We start from the raw sequence: 17,136 nt of genomic DNA on the forward strand, positions 1-17,136 counted from the left end.
CGATATAACATGACAGTGTTAACCCTTATGTTTTTTTTCATGACGACCGATTAAAAACAACAGTGTTACCCCTTATGTTTTTTTCATGACGACCGATAAAAAACAAGTGTAACCCCTAATGCATTTCTTCATGACGACCAATAAAAAACAACAGTGTTACCCCTTATGTTTTTTTCATGACCATCGATATAACACGACAGTGTTACCCCTTATGTTTTTTTCATGACGACCGATAAAAAATAACAGTGTTACCCCTTATGTTTTTTTTCATGACGACCGATGAAAAACAACAGCGTTACCCCTTATGTTTTTTTCATGACCATCGATATAACACGACAGTGTTACCCCTTATGTTTTTTTCATGACGACAGATAAAAAACAACAGTGTTACCCCTTATGTTTTTTTTCATGACGACCGATAAAAAACAACAGTGTTACCCCTTATGTTTTTTTCATGACCATCGATATAACACGACAGTGTTACCCCTTATGTTTTTTTCATGACGACCGATAAAAAACAACAGTGTTACCCCTTATGCATTTCTTCATGACGACCGATAAAAAACAACTGTGTTACCCATAATGCATTTCTTCATGACGACTGATAAACAACAACAGTGTTACCCCTAATGCATTTCTTCATGACCATCGATATAACACGACAGTGTTACCCCTTATGTTTTCTTCATGACGAACGATAAAAAACAACAGTGTTACCCCTAATGCATTTCTTCATGACGACTGATAAAAAACAACAGTGTTACCCCTAATGCATTTCTTCATGACGACTGATAAAAAACAACAGTGTTACCCCTAATGCATTTGTTCATGACGACTGATAAATAACAACAGTGTTACCCCTAATGCATTTCTTCATGACGACTGATAAAAAACAACAGTGTTACCCCTTATGTTTTTTTCATGACCATCAATATAACACGACAGTGTTACCCCTTATGTTTTCTAAAAAAAAAAACAACAGTGTTACCCCTTATGTTTTTTTCATGACCATCAATATAACACGACAGTGTTACCCCTTATGTTTCTTTCATGACCATCGATTTAACACGACAGTGTTACCCCTTATGTTTTTTTTCATGAGGACCGATAAAAAACAACAGTGTTACCCCTCATGTTTTTTTCATGACCATCGATGTAACACGACAGTGTTACCCCTTATGTTTTTTTTCATGACGACCGATGAAAAACAAGTGTTACCCCTTATGTTTTTTTCATGACCATCGATATAACACGACAGTGTTACCCGTTATAATTTTTTCATGACGACCAATAGAAAACAAGTGTAACCCCTAATGCATTTCTTCATGACGACCAATGAAAAACGACAGTGTTACCCCTAATGCATTTCTTCATGACGAGCAATAAAAAACAACAGTGTTACCCCTTATGTTTTTTTCATGACCATCGATGTAACACGACAGTGTTACCCCTTATGTTTCATTGGATAAAAAACAGTGTTGTTTTATGCTTTTCTTCATGATGACCAATGAAAAATGACAGTGTTACTCATGACGACCAATGAAAAACGACAGTGTTACCTCTTATGTTTAATTGGATAAAGAACAACAGTGTTACCCCTGATGTATTTCTTCATGACGACCAATAGAAAATGACAGGTGTTACCCCTTATGTTTCTTTCCATGACGGCCAATAACAAACGACAGATGCGACTACATCGCTACCTGGTCCCCTGAATATTTTTTCTTCACCTTTCAGATCCCTCGACAAACGCAAACTTGTTTTTGAAAGAATGACCAATAGAAAATGTCCCTTTTAATAACTTTAATAACCACGAATAACGCCAGGTCAGACGGGGAGGCTCCTGCCCGCATCGCAGCACAGCTGCGGGGGGTACACCAGCGCCCTCTCCTGGGCGTACCGCCGCCAGTGCGCCTCGTCACCCTCGTGGGTCAGGTACCTGCTGCCCATCCGCTGCTCAAACGCCCGCAGGTCACCCCACAGCTGGAAGTCCTGGTTCACAGAGGACGCAATATTGATTGCTAGATTGATTGCCATTTTTATTTTGAACATGTAAAAAGAAACTAACAGAAATTGTCATACAGAAATTAATGATTTTACACAAAATAGAAAGCATAATTAGATACGTAAATGACAAACACTTGCGGATTGGAATAACATGTTCCAAAAAGGAGTGGGAAGAAGTGCATTTATTTAATCCCAGCCCTTCTCCGTATTATTAAGAGATGGATTTAAAGCCACACTAATCCATGACTTTTATATTTACTGTATTTGTAGTACAGCAAAACACTGTAAAGCTTCACACTGTCTTCAGTCCCCGGAGTGTTAAGACCTACTTGTGGTTCTAGTCCCACCAAGATGCATAATGGTGGATAACCCTATAGGCTGGCCCAGTCCAGTAGGCTGGTAGGCTGATCTATCATCTCTATCTATGCCACAATTGGTTTGCTTTTGAAATGGCTTTTAATGTCAACATCACATCTGGCGGTTAAATAGAAGAGAAGGGGGAAATTAGAAAGATTGAGGCCTAGAGTTTACGATTACCTACACTTCTGTGTGTGTGTGTGTCTCACCTGCAGCCAGGGGTGTCCCAGGGCCTTGCCCACACTGTACCTCCTCCTCACAGACACCTGCAGCAGGTTGCTGATCAGACTCACCGCTGGGGGTCCCAGGAGGGAGGGGCGGAAGGAAAGAAGGGAGGACAGGCTTAGGTGTTGTTGACATCTTTATGCACGCGCACACACACACACCAAATATTTAAACCTCACACCGATGGTCAGCATTAGACACGGTCACTATCATAGCTAACATCACTATCGTAGCTAACATCGCTATCGTAGCTAACATCGCTATGGTCAATATCGTCGCTATCATCGATAGGGTGGTAATCGTGGCTAACAGCGATATCAGTAACTATCGTAGCTATTGTCAATGCTTTCTTTCTGCATGGTAACCTTCGTAGCTAACGCATCTATTAACCCTGACTGTAATTGTCATTGCTCTCTTCACAGCTGTAGCTACTGTCGCCATGGTTAATGTTGTAGTTCGTGTATCCTAGCTAATGCCGCCATGGTTAATGTTGTGCTTCATGTATCCTAGCTACTGTCGCCAGGGTTACTGTCATGGTTCATGTATCCTAGCTACGGTCGCCATGGTTAATGTTGTGCTTCATGTATCCTAGCTACGGTCGCCATGGTTACTGTCATGGTTCATGTGTCCTAGCTACGGTCGCCATGGTTACTGCTGTAGTTAATGTATCCTAGCTATGGCCACCATGGTTAATGTTGTGGTTCATGTATCCTAGCCACGGTCGCCAGGGTTACTGTCATGGTTCATGTATCCTAGCTACGGTCGCCATGGTTACTGTTGTGCTTCATGTATCCTAGCTACGGTCGCCATGGTTACTGTCGTGGTCCATGTGTCCTAGCTACGGTCGCCATGGTTACTGCTGTAGTTAATGTATCCTAGCTATGACCACCATGGTTAATGTTGTGGTTAATGTATCCTAGCCACGGTCGCCAGGGTTACTGTCATGGTTCATGTATCCTAGCTACGGTCGCCATGGTTACTGTTGTAGTTAATGTATCCTAGCTATGGCCACCATGGTTACTGTTGTGGTCCATGTGTCCTAGCTACGGTCGCCATGGTCGCCCCGGTTAATGTTGTGGTTCATGTATCCTAGCCACGGTCGCCATGGTTACTGTCATGGTTCATGTATCCTAGCCACGGTCGCCAGGGTTACTGTTAGGACCTGGCCGCGGGCGCTACCTTCCAGGGAGATGGTGGCCCAGGGCTGCCGGGGGTACATGAAGGAGGCGTTGGTGATCTGCTGGCCGATGTCCTCGTCCTCGTTGAAGGGGAAGGTGCCGCTGAGGCTGACGTAGGCCACGACGCCCACCGACCACATGTCCAGAGAGCGGTTGTAGCCGCCGCTGCGCAGCACCTCGGGGGCCAAGTACGCCGGTGTGCCCACCACCGAGCGGCGGAACGACTTCTCCCCGATGATGCGGGCGAAGCCAAAGTCACACAGCTTCACCTGGGGGGGGGGGGGGGGGGAGGGTTAACCCGTAGTGTTTGGATTCGCTGGTTGTCGGGATGTAAGTGGGGTGATGGACGGGGGGGTGGTGATACTAACCAATAATACAAAGTGCACAGTGCTACCCCTAACATGAACCCTTATGCTAACGAATGGTTCATTAATGGCTGCTTATTGTGAAGTTTATTTTAAACTAGCAAATAATGGATGAATGAACACCTTGGTTAACCAGAAGCCCACTACATTAGTTAACATGAACAACAAAGTAAACATGAGCACCATTGGTAAATGGTTAGTGAATGTGTGGTAGTGCATCGGCTGTAACAGTGTGTCTACCTGGGGGAAGGGGTCGGTGGAGGCCAGCAGGACGTTCTCCGGCTTCAGGTCGCAGTGGGCGATGTGCTTCAGATGCAAGTACCGGAGCGCCTCCAGGACCTGAACGCACACAAACCCCCCCCCCCCCCCCCCCCCCCCCACACACACACACACAGAAAAAACACACATGCACCCACACATATGCATGCACACGCACATACACACAAACACACACACAAGAACATATGCGCACACACAGGGTAAAGACTGGGTCAGCCTAAGGTTCAAGCAGCTGTTCGTGACTGCGGCCAACTACTAATGTGAAGGTTAAACATGAAACTTTGGATCCTCCTAGGAGTCAATCTGGGACCTCCAGAGGGGGGTAGGGGGGGCTGACCTGGGTGACCAGGAAGCGGGTGTTGCGCTCGGGGAGGCGGCCCTTCTCACTGGACAGGATCATCTCCAGCATGTCCCCTTGGAGCTTCTCCATCACCACGAAGATGTGCTCCACCGTCTCAAACATGGCCTCCATCTGCACCACCCCGGGGTGGCACAGGTTCTGGGCCGGAGGACACACAACACACACACACACACACACACACACATACACACACATGAGTTTGAACACTTGCAAACACACACACACACAAATAAAATCAATGACTCACACATACACACACACACACACACACACACACACACACACACACACAGAGAAGCCCAGGTATCTGGTGCTCCGTTTACTGTGCACAGTGATAACTATTTGCAGTACCTGTAGGATGGTGACTTCGTTCTTCAGCTGGCCCTCCTGGTGGGAGGGGAAGCGTCTCTTGTCGATCACCTTGATGGCCACCGAGCGGCCCGACGTCCTGTGGGTACCTGGAGGGACGCAGCGGCGACAGGAAGTAGAATTCACTCAGCAGTACGGTAGGGCCAGTCAGCAGACTGGAGGAGCCTCGGCATTAGCGTTCCACATTAGCATCTAAAGGGACTGGGCCGATGGATAGGGCTATGCAATTAATCTGATTTTTCGGTCAAATTATCTCCAAACTAAATTAATCGAGTAGAAACTTTTTCTTTTTATTATTATTTTTATTATAAGATATTTTATTGAAATCACAGAACAATTGGCTACATATTTGTACATTATATTCGATTTGAACATTTTCTATTTTTTTAAGGGGAAATTTCAAAGTTCTCAGTAACAAAGTGTTTTCTTGAAAAGAATAATAGCTGAATAAATGCATCATGATTGCAACCGTGAGAGGTGTCATCATGGGCTGACCACAGGCGTGGCTCATAACACTAATCACGTATAGACAACCTTCATGTACCAGGGGCACGCTGGTGGATTCATCTTCACCAGCTGAGTCTGCTACCCATGGCCCTGGTACATTAAAGTAGCTGACCCATCGTTAGTGTTATGAGCGACAGCTGTGTCTGACCTTACGATGGCACCTCTACGTAGAGGGCCGATGAGAGTCTGGCATTACCTGCGAACACGACGCCGAACTGGCCCGAGCCCAGCATCTCGTCCGTTATGATCTGGTACACGAGGCTGATGTCCTGAAGAACACAACGCACAGCAGTCGGACATGGGGCTGATGATAACAATGAGGATAATTTGAGTCCATTTGAGTGTTAATATGCAGCACTACTTACTGCACTCGCTTCTCTGTGCAGGCCTGTAGAAGAAAAACAGCAGTTAATAAAGTTATTTAAAGATCGATCGAGTGTAATCATCTTCAGAGGATCCTGAACGGTGGTCCAAAAATATCATAAAGTCAGCGTACAAAGAGAGATGGGCTCGTGAACATAGATCTGGTAAGGAGCATCAAATTAATAGAACTATAATCCTCTTTCTAAATCCATGCACTTTCCGAGGTCGATTCAACCCCAGATCACACCAGTCACGACCGATACACTGCAGACCAACCACCAGTCACTTTGGACGCGACTGATCCAGTGCACATTTAATTCCGTACCTTGGCCCCCCACTGCTGGGGCCCCCCTAGCACCACCAGCTCCCTCCTGGTTGGCCCGTACGCCCATGGCCCCGTCGCCGCTGCACAGCATGGGCATGAGGGCCCGCCGCAGGTCCCGCTCCCAGGCCTGGGCGTCCTTCTGCACCTGAACACAGTACACCACGGGGCCCGTCACCACCTCCAGGGTGTGGGGCCGGCTGCCCGGCAACGCGGCCACCGAGAGCTCCGTGGGGCCCCGGACCTGCAGCACCTCCGAGAGAGGGATCTCCTGGGGAGGGGGGGAAGGAGGAGGAGGAGGAGGAGGAGGAGGAGGAGGAGGAGGAGGAGGAGGAGGAGGTAGAGGAGGAGGAGGAGGAGGTAGAGGAGGAGGCATAGGAGAAGGAGGAGGAGGAGGAGGAGTAGGAGGGGGGGGGGGGAGGAGGAGGAGGAGGAGGAGGAGGAGGAGGAGGGGGAGGAGGAGGCATAGGAGAAGGAGGAGGAGGAGGAGGTAGGGAGTGGAAGAGGATGATGAATGAAGGGGAATAAAAACACTAATTCTAACTTATTATATTTCATTAGTTGTCACAGAAACTTACTTACACCTAATTAAAAGCAATCAAATCATTAAGTAAATATAAATATAGTTAATATTATAACTAATCTCTTATATAAAGTTGTACGTTTTTGTAGTGGAACGTAGGAATGATGGGTGCATTAACTCGATTTGGCCACTAGGTGTCACTGAAGAGAGCTACAGTGAAGGACGGAGTAAGTTATCGACACAGCAACAAGAGCGCTGGTCCGCAGTACCTTGTAGAACTTGCTGCTGCCTTCGTTCTGGTACAGAGTGATGCTCTTCCAGTCCAACACCCAGTAGTGACGTTTTCTCTGGGACACATTCAGAAAAAATACACAATTAAGTGTGTGTGTGTGTGTGTGTGTGTGTGTGTGTGTGTGTGAATGAATATGTGTGTGTGTTTGCGTGTGCGTGCGCGTGTGTGCACCCTCACCAGCGTGTCAATGTGTGTGTGGTGCAGCAGCCATCCCTCCCTCAGCACACAGCTAGCTCTCCTCTTAGCATGGTGCACAGACTGCACCACCCTCATCAGTGGGATGAAGCTGCTGAAACACGGACTACAACCGCAACAAACAACCACATTACAACCTGTCACATGCCCCCACCATGCCACCCCCGTCATGCAAATTCCCCCCAAAATAGTCATCACAATCTCTTTGTCAGCCTTCAACTATCTCATTGTTTGTTGTTGCATTGTGGGAAATGTAGTTGGTACGATACCTGATGACTGGCAATTTGAATAGATGATATTAATGCTACATCAATAAACACTAAAGAAACTGCCTTTCAAAGAAACATCTGGCATTCTTTGACTTTTCATTTTTTGTAAATACTATTGACAAAATAAAATAAATTATACCTTGTTATATGAGAGAATATAGAGCTATCACTATAGACCTCTAGTCTTCAAATCAAGTCCTTACACCCAATTCCTAAATCTTATGACAAGCTCAAATTTAAAAAGGGAATCTTAAAAGAGAGGAAACAATAATAATAGACAAACAATCATTTGAACCGCTTTGAATCCCCAATGGACACAGCAAAAGTTTCACCCCCACCTGATTGGTGGTTGCTGGAGCAAAGCTGCCTGGCTGTCAGCCAATGGGTCTTCATCAGCATGCATCTCCTCATCACTGCTGTCCAGTGATGTCATACTAACGAGTTCCGACTCTGTGTCCTCGCTCTCGTCTTTGCCGCTGTGATTGGCTGTGGAGTCAGAGGAGATGACAGCGTACACAGGAAGGCATTTGTTGATGACTGTATTCCATCATTAGACTTTAACTGATACACACCATCTAACTGAACTTTAAAGTGATGTATGATAAGTGAGAAGAACTGTTTGACTATAAGCTCCGTTTGGGACAAGTAAAGCAAATGAATTGTCTTGTGTTGCATTGTATTATATGATATAACATTTTATGGTTCTATTTTGTATAATAGTGTATTGTTTAGTATCCTCTTGTACTATATGTTTTGAATTGTGTTTTATTGAATCATATCGTTTTGTATTATAATGTATTACATTTTATTGCAATGCACTGCACTGAACTGCTACACTGTACTGTACTGTCCTGAACTGCATGCTACTGCCCTGCATTACACTGCATTGTGTGGCATTGCACGGTCACCTTGTCCAGAGATGCCTCTCCTTTCCCCTGGACAGTCTCGAGGGACCAGCAGCTCACAGCGTCTGTGGCAGTTAAACCTGCAGTCTGGGGAGGGGGAGGAACAATAATAATAACTTTTTGGACTGCTATTGAAACCCTGGACTGCTACAGTCCCCTGATTTAAGTCAACAAATGTTTTAGAAAATCGCTCCATAAGTAATTATCTTTATCAATAATAACTTTTTGGGTGTTTTTTTGTACCATATTTAGGACCTAATCTGAAACAAAAATTAAATCCCCAGCCCGATGGACACAAAGCGTTGGAGAGAAACGCTGCCCCCTGCTGTCTCACCGGTGCACTGCAGCCCCTGTCGGAAGAGGCCCTTGAGCAGCCGGTGGCAGTACTGGCAGACGGTGGGCTTGGTGTAGCTGTGGATGTGGAAGGTGTGAGGGACCTTGGTCTTCACCACGTCGCCGTAGCCCACCCCCAGCCACACCGGGGGCTCCGCCCACGAGGCCGGCCGCGAGATGGGCTTGGATAGGCTGATCTGGATGGGGGGGGGGGGGAGGTTGAGAGCTGCTGTGTAAACATGTCCATTGGTTTTCACAAACTTAAGAAGAAATATAAAAAATATATATATAATATAAAAAGAAATATAAAAATTTAACAAGAACCACAACAAGAACATGGTTCATGGAACTCCTAGCATTGAGCCGTTTCACAGTGTCAGCGTCATCGGGACAAACACAGGTGTCCCTCATAGCACTAATTATGGCTCTGCTACCTATACATGCCAGGGCACAGATAGCAGACCTATCTTACTAACTGTAGCCAGGTACATTAACAGAGCAATTAGGGTTATGGGTGACACCTGTGCTTTCTATGCAGCCATATATTCTGTATGTTTGTGGTTCCTACCTCCTCTAGACTGCCCCCTGTCTGCGAGGAGAGGGAGGGCGCCCTGGGTCTCCGAAGCGGGAACAGGGAGAGGCTGGCAGCGATGTGACGCTTGGTGTGGCTGCAGTCGTTGGGCAGCATGAAGGCACAGCGCTTGTGGAAGTCCAGCCCACAGCCTGCCAGAGAGAGAGGGATGGAGTGGGAGAGAGAAAGAATGAAAGACAGTGGTAAAGAAGGAAAGGTTAGATGTAGAAATTAAAAGTGTCAAGTGGGGTTCAGGCAAAGTAGCAGCTTTTTAACCAGTATAACCAAAAAAGCGGACTATTGTTTTAAGTGGGCAATAAAACTGAAGATACGCCTTCTAGGTCTTCCCTATAACAGATGGGGATACGGTCAAGGGGGGGGGGGGGGGGGGTGTGAACGTAAGGAGGTGAAATGTAGGAGGGAGGGTCAAAGAAGATAATCATCACCACCCACACCATCATCCTCATCCTCATCACCACCATCATCATCCTCACCACCATCACAACCAGCACCAGCACCACCATCACGTAAAGCCCGACCACCACCATCGCCATCCAAAACGACCACCGCCACCACCATCATCATCATCCCATCAAACCCCACCACCCCACCCCTCATGGCCTCCCTCCCGTTCCCCCCACCTTCACATCTCAGGCCCTGGCGGACCAGCCCCCACAGCATCTCGCCACAGTGGTGGCAGAAGGTGGGGGAGCGGTACGAGTGCACCACCAGCGAGTGGGGGCGGACCTTCATCTCCGTCACGCCGGCCGACTCTGAGGGAGGAGCACAGAGAGCAGAAGGACGGTTGGAACGCGGCCGCCCACGCAGATTTCAGGGGGTTGAGATTTGATGGACCCCCTTTAAAACTGTTAGGCAAAAAGAGAACTATAGTTTTGTACGACACACTCATGTCAACACACTATCAACGTCCCCTATGCTGTAACTCTGTATGCCAAAATGTAACTTTGTTATTCTTCAATTTTATATAACATAAAAAAGAAAGAATGGACTTCCTCTTTGTGCGAATATCTAATCAGATCTCCAAAAACATTGTAACCTCTTCTTCTTAGTGAGTTGTCTCAGCCCAAAAAGCCTTTTTGTGTTGTGACATTGTTTAAATGTATTCAGCATAAAATGTAGGAGGGAATCAAGGAAGATCAGGGACGAGGAAAAAGGACAGAGGACCCAATAGGCCAGCTCTCTTCATCAGAAGATGACCATCAGATTGGTTTTTCATTTTTCTAACTTTTCTGTAAGGTTACTCTTTTTGGATTTGACCCGTTATTGAAATAAATATATCCAGTCTCCAAAGGACTTGGACTTAAGACGTTTCGGGTTCCTCCTGTGCTAAACCACCTTTGCTAAAGTATACCTAACCCAAAAAACAAGAAATAAGAAACCACCCTCATCTCTACCACAGGGTTGAAACTCGATACTGGACTGTGCACAAAATAATCATCCTACGAAGGAGTCCCAGGGAAGTTAGGGCTCTTACCCCGACTGATAGAGAAGAATGAAACCTAGTAAGGTTGACTGAGGTCTCTAAATGAGATACTGGACAGAGCTCTCTTGGGTCTAGCATCTAACTCAGGAGATGGTTAACAAGTGACTAAGATCCATGGATTAGTTAACGAGAGGTACGGCCCTTTCATAGAGAACTCGTGGATCCCAGAGCAGGGCTGACCTGCGATGATGACCTCAATGAGGTCTCCGTTCTGCAGCTCGTCGGTCTTGGCCAGGCGCTGCAGACTCTGCTGCTGGTGTCTGAACAGCAGGATGCTCTCTCCCGGGCCCACCACGCTGCAGTAGGGGGCCTGGGACACACACACACACACACACACACACACAGAGTTTGAAATCGCAGAAATGTAGGGCCATTTGTATAATTTTCCCCAAACACATTGGTTGAAAAAGTTGAATTAATCCCTTTGGGGAAGTTCCTCCTCTGCATTAAACCCATCCTTGGAGCTAGGAGTAGTGGCTTGCTGCCCCCCCCGCAGCTGGAACCCAGAACCTAGTTACTATGGCAGCAGTACCATCCACCATTGGTCCGACTGCTTAAAGCTGAGTCAATGGCCCAACCCTTTCAGAGTAACGGAGTAGATGTCTCAGACTATGATTCTTCACAAGACGCGTATTAAGTGGTCCTCGCTTATAGTAGAAAGTAGCAGAATGTGACGGTCCCCCTTTTAAGAGCGAGAGAGAGAAAAGTAAAAAAAGAAAGAAAGCAGTAACAAGATAAATAAATAAATTAAGATAGGTAGGCGCTTATTGACCTAAATGAACCATGCATATATATGTAACCTTTTATACCCCCATGCCAGTAAACAGAGGTGTGACATATCACAAAAAGATTATGGTGACCGTTCCTTCAGATCTAAATGTCACAGCGGTGTGTGTGTGTGTGTTCAACTGCTCTGGGTTGAGGCGGAGAGGGTTGGAGCTCAGGTCAGGTCTGATTGGCTCTAAGATATGTCCTCAGATCAGTCAGCCAGACGCAGCACTGTGGCACTCTGATCTCTCAAGGGTATTGAAGTATTTGACGTCTGCCTGTCTGTCTGTGTTTTGCTGCAGTAAGAAGGGTTCATCATCTACCATGCACCTACTCCCCCCCCCCAACAATAATAACAATAATCATAACTCTCACACGGAAAAACCAACTCCTATTTTGCACCAAAGCCACATTTTCTAAAGATGAAGCTGTTGTCATTTGGGTTCAGTGTGATCAGGTTATTTGATTATTAAAGTTGACTGTTCCTCAAGGTTTCAGTTGAACGTACAGCTCATTGGGGTTCAATGAATTGGCCTGGTGCCAGGCCAGAGTAAACATTGGTGCACCATTGTCGACGTCGCAGGCCTAATCTAATATAGACGACATTGTAATATTAACGACCACGTTGACACACTGGTAAAAATTGGCCCATGGTAAAAAAAAAGGAAGTATTTTTCTTATTTTGGATTTCAATTTACCGAACACATACACACACACACACACACACACACACACACACACACACACACACACACACACACACACACACACACACAGATACACCGACACCCACTCTCACACCCCTACAATGAGACGCTTTTGAAGACCTCTTGCACGTCTGCCTGGAAATCTGACGATGAAAGGAAAGCGCAGCGCAGTCTCTATACGTGTATGTGTGTGTGTGTGTGTGTGTGTGTGTGTGTGTGTGTGTGCATCTGTGTGTTCATCTTAGCGTGTGGTTGGAAAGTGAGGTGTAGATGCAGACGGATGTGAACTAAGCTGCAGGCCCAGTAAGATCAGCAGACCAGTCCTACTCAGAGAACCTGTCTGAACTGGGACACACACAAACACACACACACACACACACACACACACACACACACACACACACACACACACACAGGCATAAAAGATGCATGTTTACACGTCTTAACATCTGCACTAAACCGAGTCTGGGCTGTAATGTACTCTAATGTTACAAGCACACTATGTCCTTTATGCAGTGTGTGTGTGTGTGTGTGTTAGAGATAACTGGGACCCTATGGGAATATGTATTTGTAATAGACACAATATTATATAACCAGGTTGTATTTCACTTAAAATGGTAGAACTCCGCCGACACTCTCCGTTGTGCAGATGGGCTGATTTCATTTCGTGTTCGAACCATGGCTTTATGTTTTTGAATCATACTGACACGTTATATTCATCTTTACTTTACACTAATTTGATGACCGACATCTCTGTGCCGCAGCGTGTTTATGTGAATTAAAGGGCTGTTACACTGATTTAGTTCCATGGGTCCAATCATTTAGTCAAGCAGTTTCACACTGAATTCAGAGTCGCAGCACGAAAACCAAGTATATAGTCTCTTGCTATACATGATCACACACACACACACACACACACCCACACACACACACACACACACACACACACACACACACACACCATCCTTGAACAAGATGCGCTAAACTCCCTATACCTGCTCTTAAATGATGTGCCTGTATTCTCTAGATAGAAGATACTTTAATTTGGAGCGTTTCAAATGAACACATACACACAAGGGTGGTTGACCTTTAAGGCTGAAAATAGCTTGAGAAACACTGTCATCTTGAACAGACTTAGATTTCCAAAATTGGATGTGTTCTTTAGACTTGAAGTAGGGTTGATTTCCACAATTGTGTGTGTCAGGGCCTATTGTGTCATTTGTTGTGAAAGAGATAATAAAATGGTAATTGTGTATTCTTTCCTACAGTAATTAACTTCCTCATAATCTATTATCATGACTGGTCTCGACCTAAAAAATATATTTCTTAATAATTCTGACAATTCTTGTAAATTTTCAACCCACTCTGTTGTTAACGTAATCGACTTATCTCTAAAAACAGATCTTTTTTTAACAATCTCTAAAAGTCAGGCGGGCATACGATACAGTGTCACACAACAGGATGAACTCCGCCAAAGATCACCATTTGGAATCAGATCATTAAAACTAAAACTAAAACGTACGGAACACCCCTTCATTTTGATTCCCTCTGTAAAGGAATACTGCTCATGAAGACAAACCTTGAGGCCCTGTGTATAGGGAAAAGCCTGCTAGCTCCATGGAGGTAGGACTGAATCAGGGCCCATCATGTGGGGCTAAGGAAGCATCGATTGCATGGTTGTTCATGGCAGTTCATGGTGTCTAAAGGTGGATGATGTGCCACGATATTAAAACAAATCAGGATTTTTTTTCAAGAAAACGTTGAAAACAAATGTTAGATTATAACATTGAATAATTATTCTGTGTGCAGAAAAATGTAGTTCTGAAAAATGTAGTTCTAATGTTGTGACTAAGGGATAATATATATCACGTGTATAAATGAGTGTCATTCCATATGCGGTTTTGCCACTCATTTCCAATAAAGTGCCATCTTTTGGTAAGAAAGTGTCAATCTAAAAGATGCCTTGAATGGAAAAGGAAGTAGGGGTATCAAAAGTTTAGATTTGTCTGAAATGACTAGGGAAACTCTCCTCGTGACCCTAGTGAGTCCTTCTGAGGCGCCATGGCACTTCCTGCTCGAGCCAATGACCACAACATTGTTTCCGATCACATAAGATCCTTGCGACCTCCAAATTTTATAACAAAAAAGCCTGGCACGGTCACATCCTTCAAGCTTTTTGGTTTATAACGGTGAAAACATGACTTCATGAATTCAATTCCTGGTATTATGTCTGTTGCACATAGAGCAAAATCGTACAACAATCAATACAAGCGCACTCCTTGACAAATTGAACCAACATCTACACGTAGGTGATGCTGTGGACAACAGAAACCCCCTGTCGCGACCCCCATCCACATCCATTCGTTCAGACACATGTTTAGGAACCCCCGACTCCAACCAGGTTCCTTAAGGCTTCAGTCTCCCAAACAACACACTCATCAAACCGCAATGCGGGTCATGCTGACCTTGCGGGCTATGATCTCCATGGCCAGCCTCTTGGCGTGGCGGTAGCTGACGTTTGCCCCGGCAAGGCGCACCACCTCTCTGGAGAGACCCAGCTGGAACTGCACCAACACCGGCGCCTCCGTCTCCCACACTGCCCCGCCCACCGGCCGCGCCGGGGGAGTGGGCGCGGAGCGGGCCACGGCAGGGCCACTGGGGCTCTCAGGGGCCGTGGGGTTCAAGGTCGCCATGGCGATGTCACCTAGGATCAAAAAAAAAAAAACAACACCATGGGTATGAAGAAGTTTCATCTGAGGTAGAGTGAGAACAATGTGGTGCTGTGGTTGCTGTTGTAAAGATTGTTGAATGGAATGGGTGGTACGTACCGATGGCAGTAGTATCTTCTCCAGGGATCTCGGTGTGCGCCTGTGTGTGTGTGTGTGTGTGTGTGTGTGTAGACATACACATGTAAACGCTACGGAGCAGGGAACTGGCTGTGATCTGCCATTCTCTGCTTTCCTGCGATTGTGCTCGTGTATGAACACTGGTAACTGGTTTCAGCGCACACCGCTTGGTGTAAGTGACAATGTGACAGGAAATGAAACGTAGATAACCCCCCCCTCCCGACCAACATCCACACCCACACACCCTCTGCCCTACAGTGGGGGCTCCGTGGCCAGCTTTTGCGTGTAGGTTCGGGGGAATGACATCGCTCTGTAATTCATCATTACTTCAAAAGCCTTACAGACTAATGTCATTTTCCTCAGTGCACGAACAGAGACACAGAATGAGTTTGCAAAGCAAAGTGTGTGCGGATTACTTTAATGGTAAAATATAGCAACGACTCGCTCCCTGAACAATGCAGCTTCACATCCATAACATCACATCCACGTATCAACGGTTCTCAGATCTCCCCTCTTACCTCCACCATGACCATGCTCTTCTTCTGGGTAGCTGCGTGAAGGCTATTAATAGAAGCATTTGAACTGCATGAGGGCGTTAACGAGAACCACCAGGAAAAGTGCTGAATTGGACCATTTGATGTTTTAAGAACCTTCATTGCATTGAGATTGTGTGCTGATGTTAATATTTTCAGAGGCGATACAGTGGTCACTCATAACCTTGATTATGGATGTTACTTTTCTGTTCCGCTGCACGGCTAGAAGACTTATCTTCACTAGTATGGTCTACTTGCTTATTTATATTCATACAGGTGCTCTATGAACTACATATATGTCTATCTATGTATGATATAGAGGAAGCGGTATCTGCCTGTGGTTTCTAGATTCTGATAAGAGGACAGAACCTATTGCTCTGGTCTCTAGAACATTCTTTATTTCATGGGAGATCTGCAGAAAACAAAACACAAATCTAACATTATACACAGCGGGAAAATGTTGTGTGTGTGTGTGTGTGACAAGGAAGAGAATAAAAACTGATACTTTTAAGAGTCTAGTGAAAATATTCAGTGTGACATTGATATTACTGATATTGACATTATGAGTGACCGATGTGCAGATATCTATATATATATATATACATAGATCTATATGCTTCATACGTGGAATATAATGAAGTACATCATTTGCTGCAAACAAACAGTAAAAGCACTTTTGTCGAGTATCTCCGACACCGGAAACATCTCGACAATCTTCTGAACAATTATCGCCGTCATGATTTTCATCTTCAACCAATCACAATCATTTGGCCAAAGGCGTTCCGTCATGCATCAGCCCTTTGTCTTACAAAGCCCCCCACATCCTGTTCTACCTCTCCGAGCCCTCCGAGCGCACAAGCAGAGACCGTACGGGCCCTTCAAAAGTGTCACCCCAGCAAGTTGACATGTATGCAGCCTGAAACAGGGTCCTCAACCAAAAAGAGAAAGAAGACAGAGAGACGGCGGATCATTTGAGCTCAGGGAGGCCCTTTGTTAGACACCCATCACCTCCCGGGGTCGTCTGACCGGCCCTCTCTTTACGAAGGAGGACGTTCCCACGTTTGGATTGTCTGAAATTCAGCTTTGGGAGGTGGGGGCGAGGGGCGGGGTCATGGTGGTTGCATCTTGGTGACGAATCAAACCTGAATTTCCGAGGCGTTAACACATCAACTCGCTGGGTCATGTTTCAAGGTCCTGGTTTTATGGTATGTAACATGCATCCTCTGTAGGTGTTCAGCTACTGTTCACCCCTTCTCATCTCCCCCCAGTCCACATTATCAACCTTCAAAGCAATATTCAAACATTCAAAACGGCTACCAATAGAATATTCAGTAGTAAAACCACTACAAAACTAAAC

General features: G+C 45.7%; 1 protein-coding gene across 1 annotated transcript; it reads right to left on the reverse strand.

The window, feature by feature from the left end:
* Positions 1 to 1,602: 1,602 nt before the first annotated feature.
* On the reverse strand, positions 1,603 to 15,398 carry prkd4 (protein kinase D4). Its single transcript, XM_079758015.1, has 19 exons — positions 15,229 to 15,398; positions 14,866 to 15,104; positions 11,106 to 11,235; positions 10,063 to 10,194; positions 9,419 to 9,573; positions 8,852 to 9,047; positions 8,521 to 8,604; positions 7,951 to 8,098; positions 7,326 to 7,449; positions 7,126 to 7,203; positions 6,337 to 6,604; positions 6,014 to 6,036; positions 5,845 to 5,917; positions 5,124 to 5,230; positions 4,749 to 4,910; positions 4,373 to 4,471; positions 3,769 to 4,036; positions 2,574 to 2,659; positions 1,603 to 1,992 (listed from the first exon to the last, which is right to left on the reverse strand). The coding sequence occupies exons 1-19, from the start codon at positions 15,308 to 15,310 to the stop codon at positions 1,828 to 1,830; spliced, it is 2,619 nt and encodes an 872-aa protein (XP_079614141.1). The 5' UTR covers positions 15,311 to 15,398; the 3' UTR covers positions 1,603 to 1,827.
* Positions 15,399 to 17,136: the final 1,738 nt, after the last annotated feature.

This window comes from Pollachius pollachius, assembly GCF_949987615.1.
Source record: "Pollachius pollachius genome assembly, chromosome: 20".
Classification (NCBI taxonomy): Eukaryota; Metazoa; Chordata; class Actinopteri; order Gadiformes; family Gadidae; genus Pollachius; species Pollachius pollachius.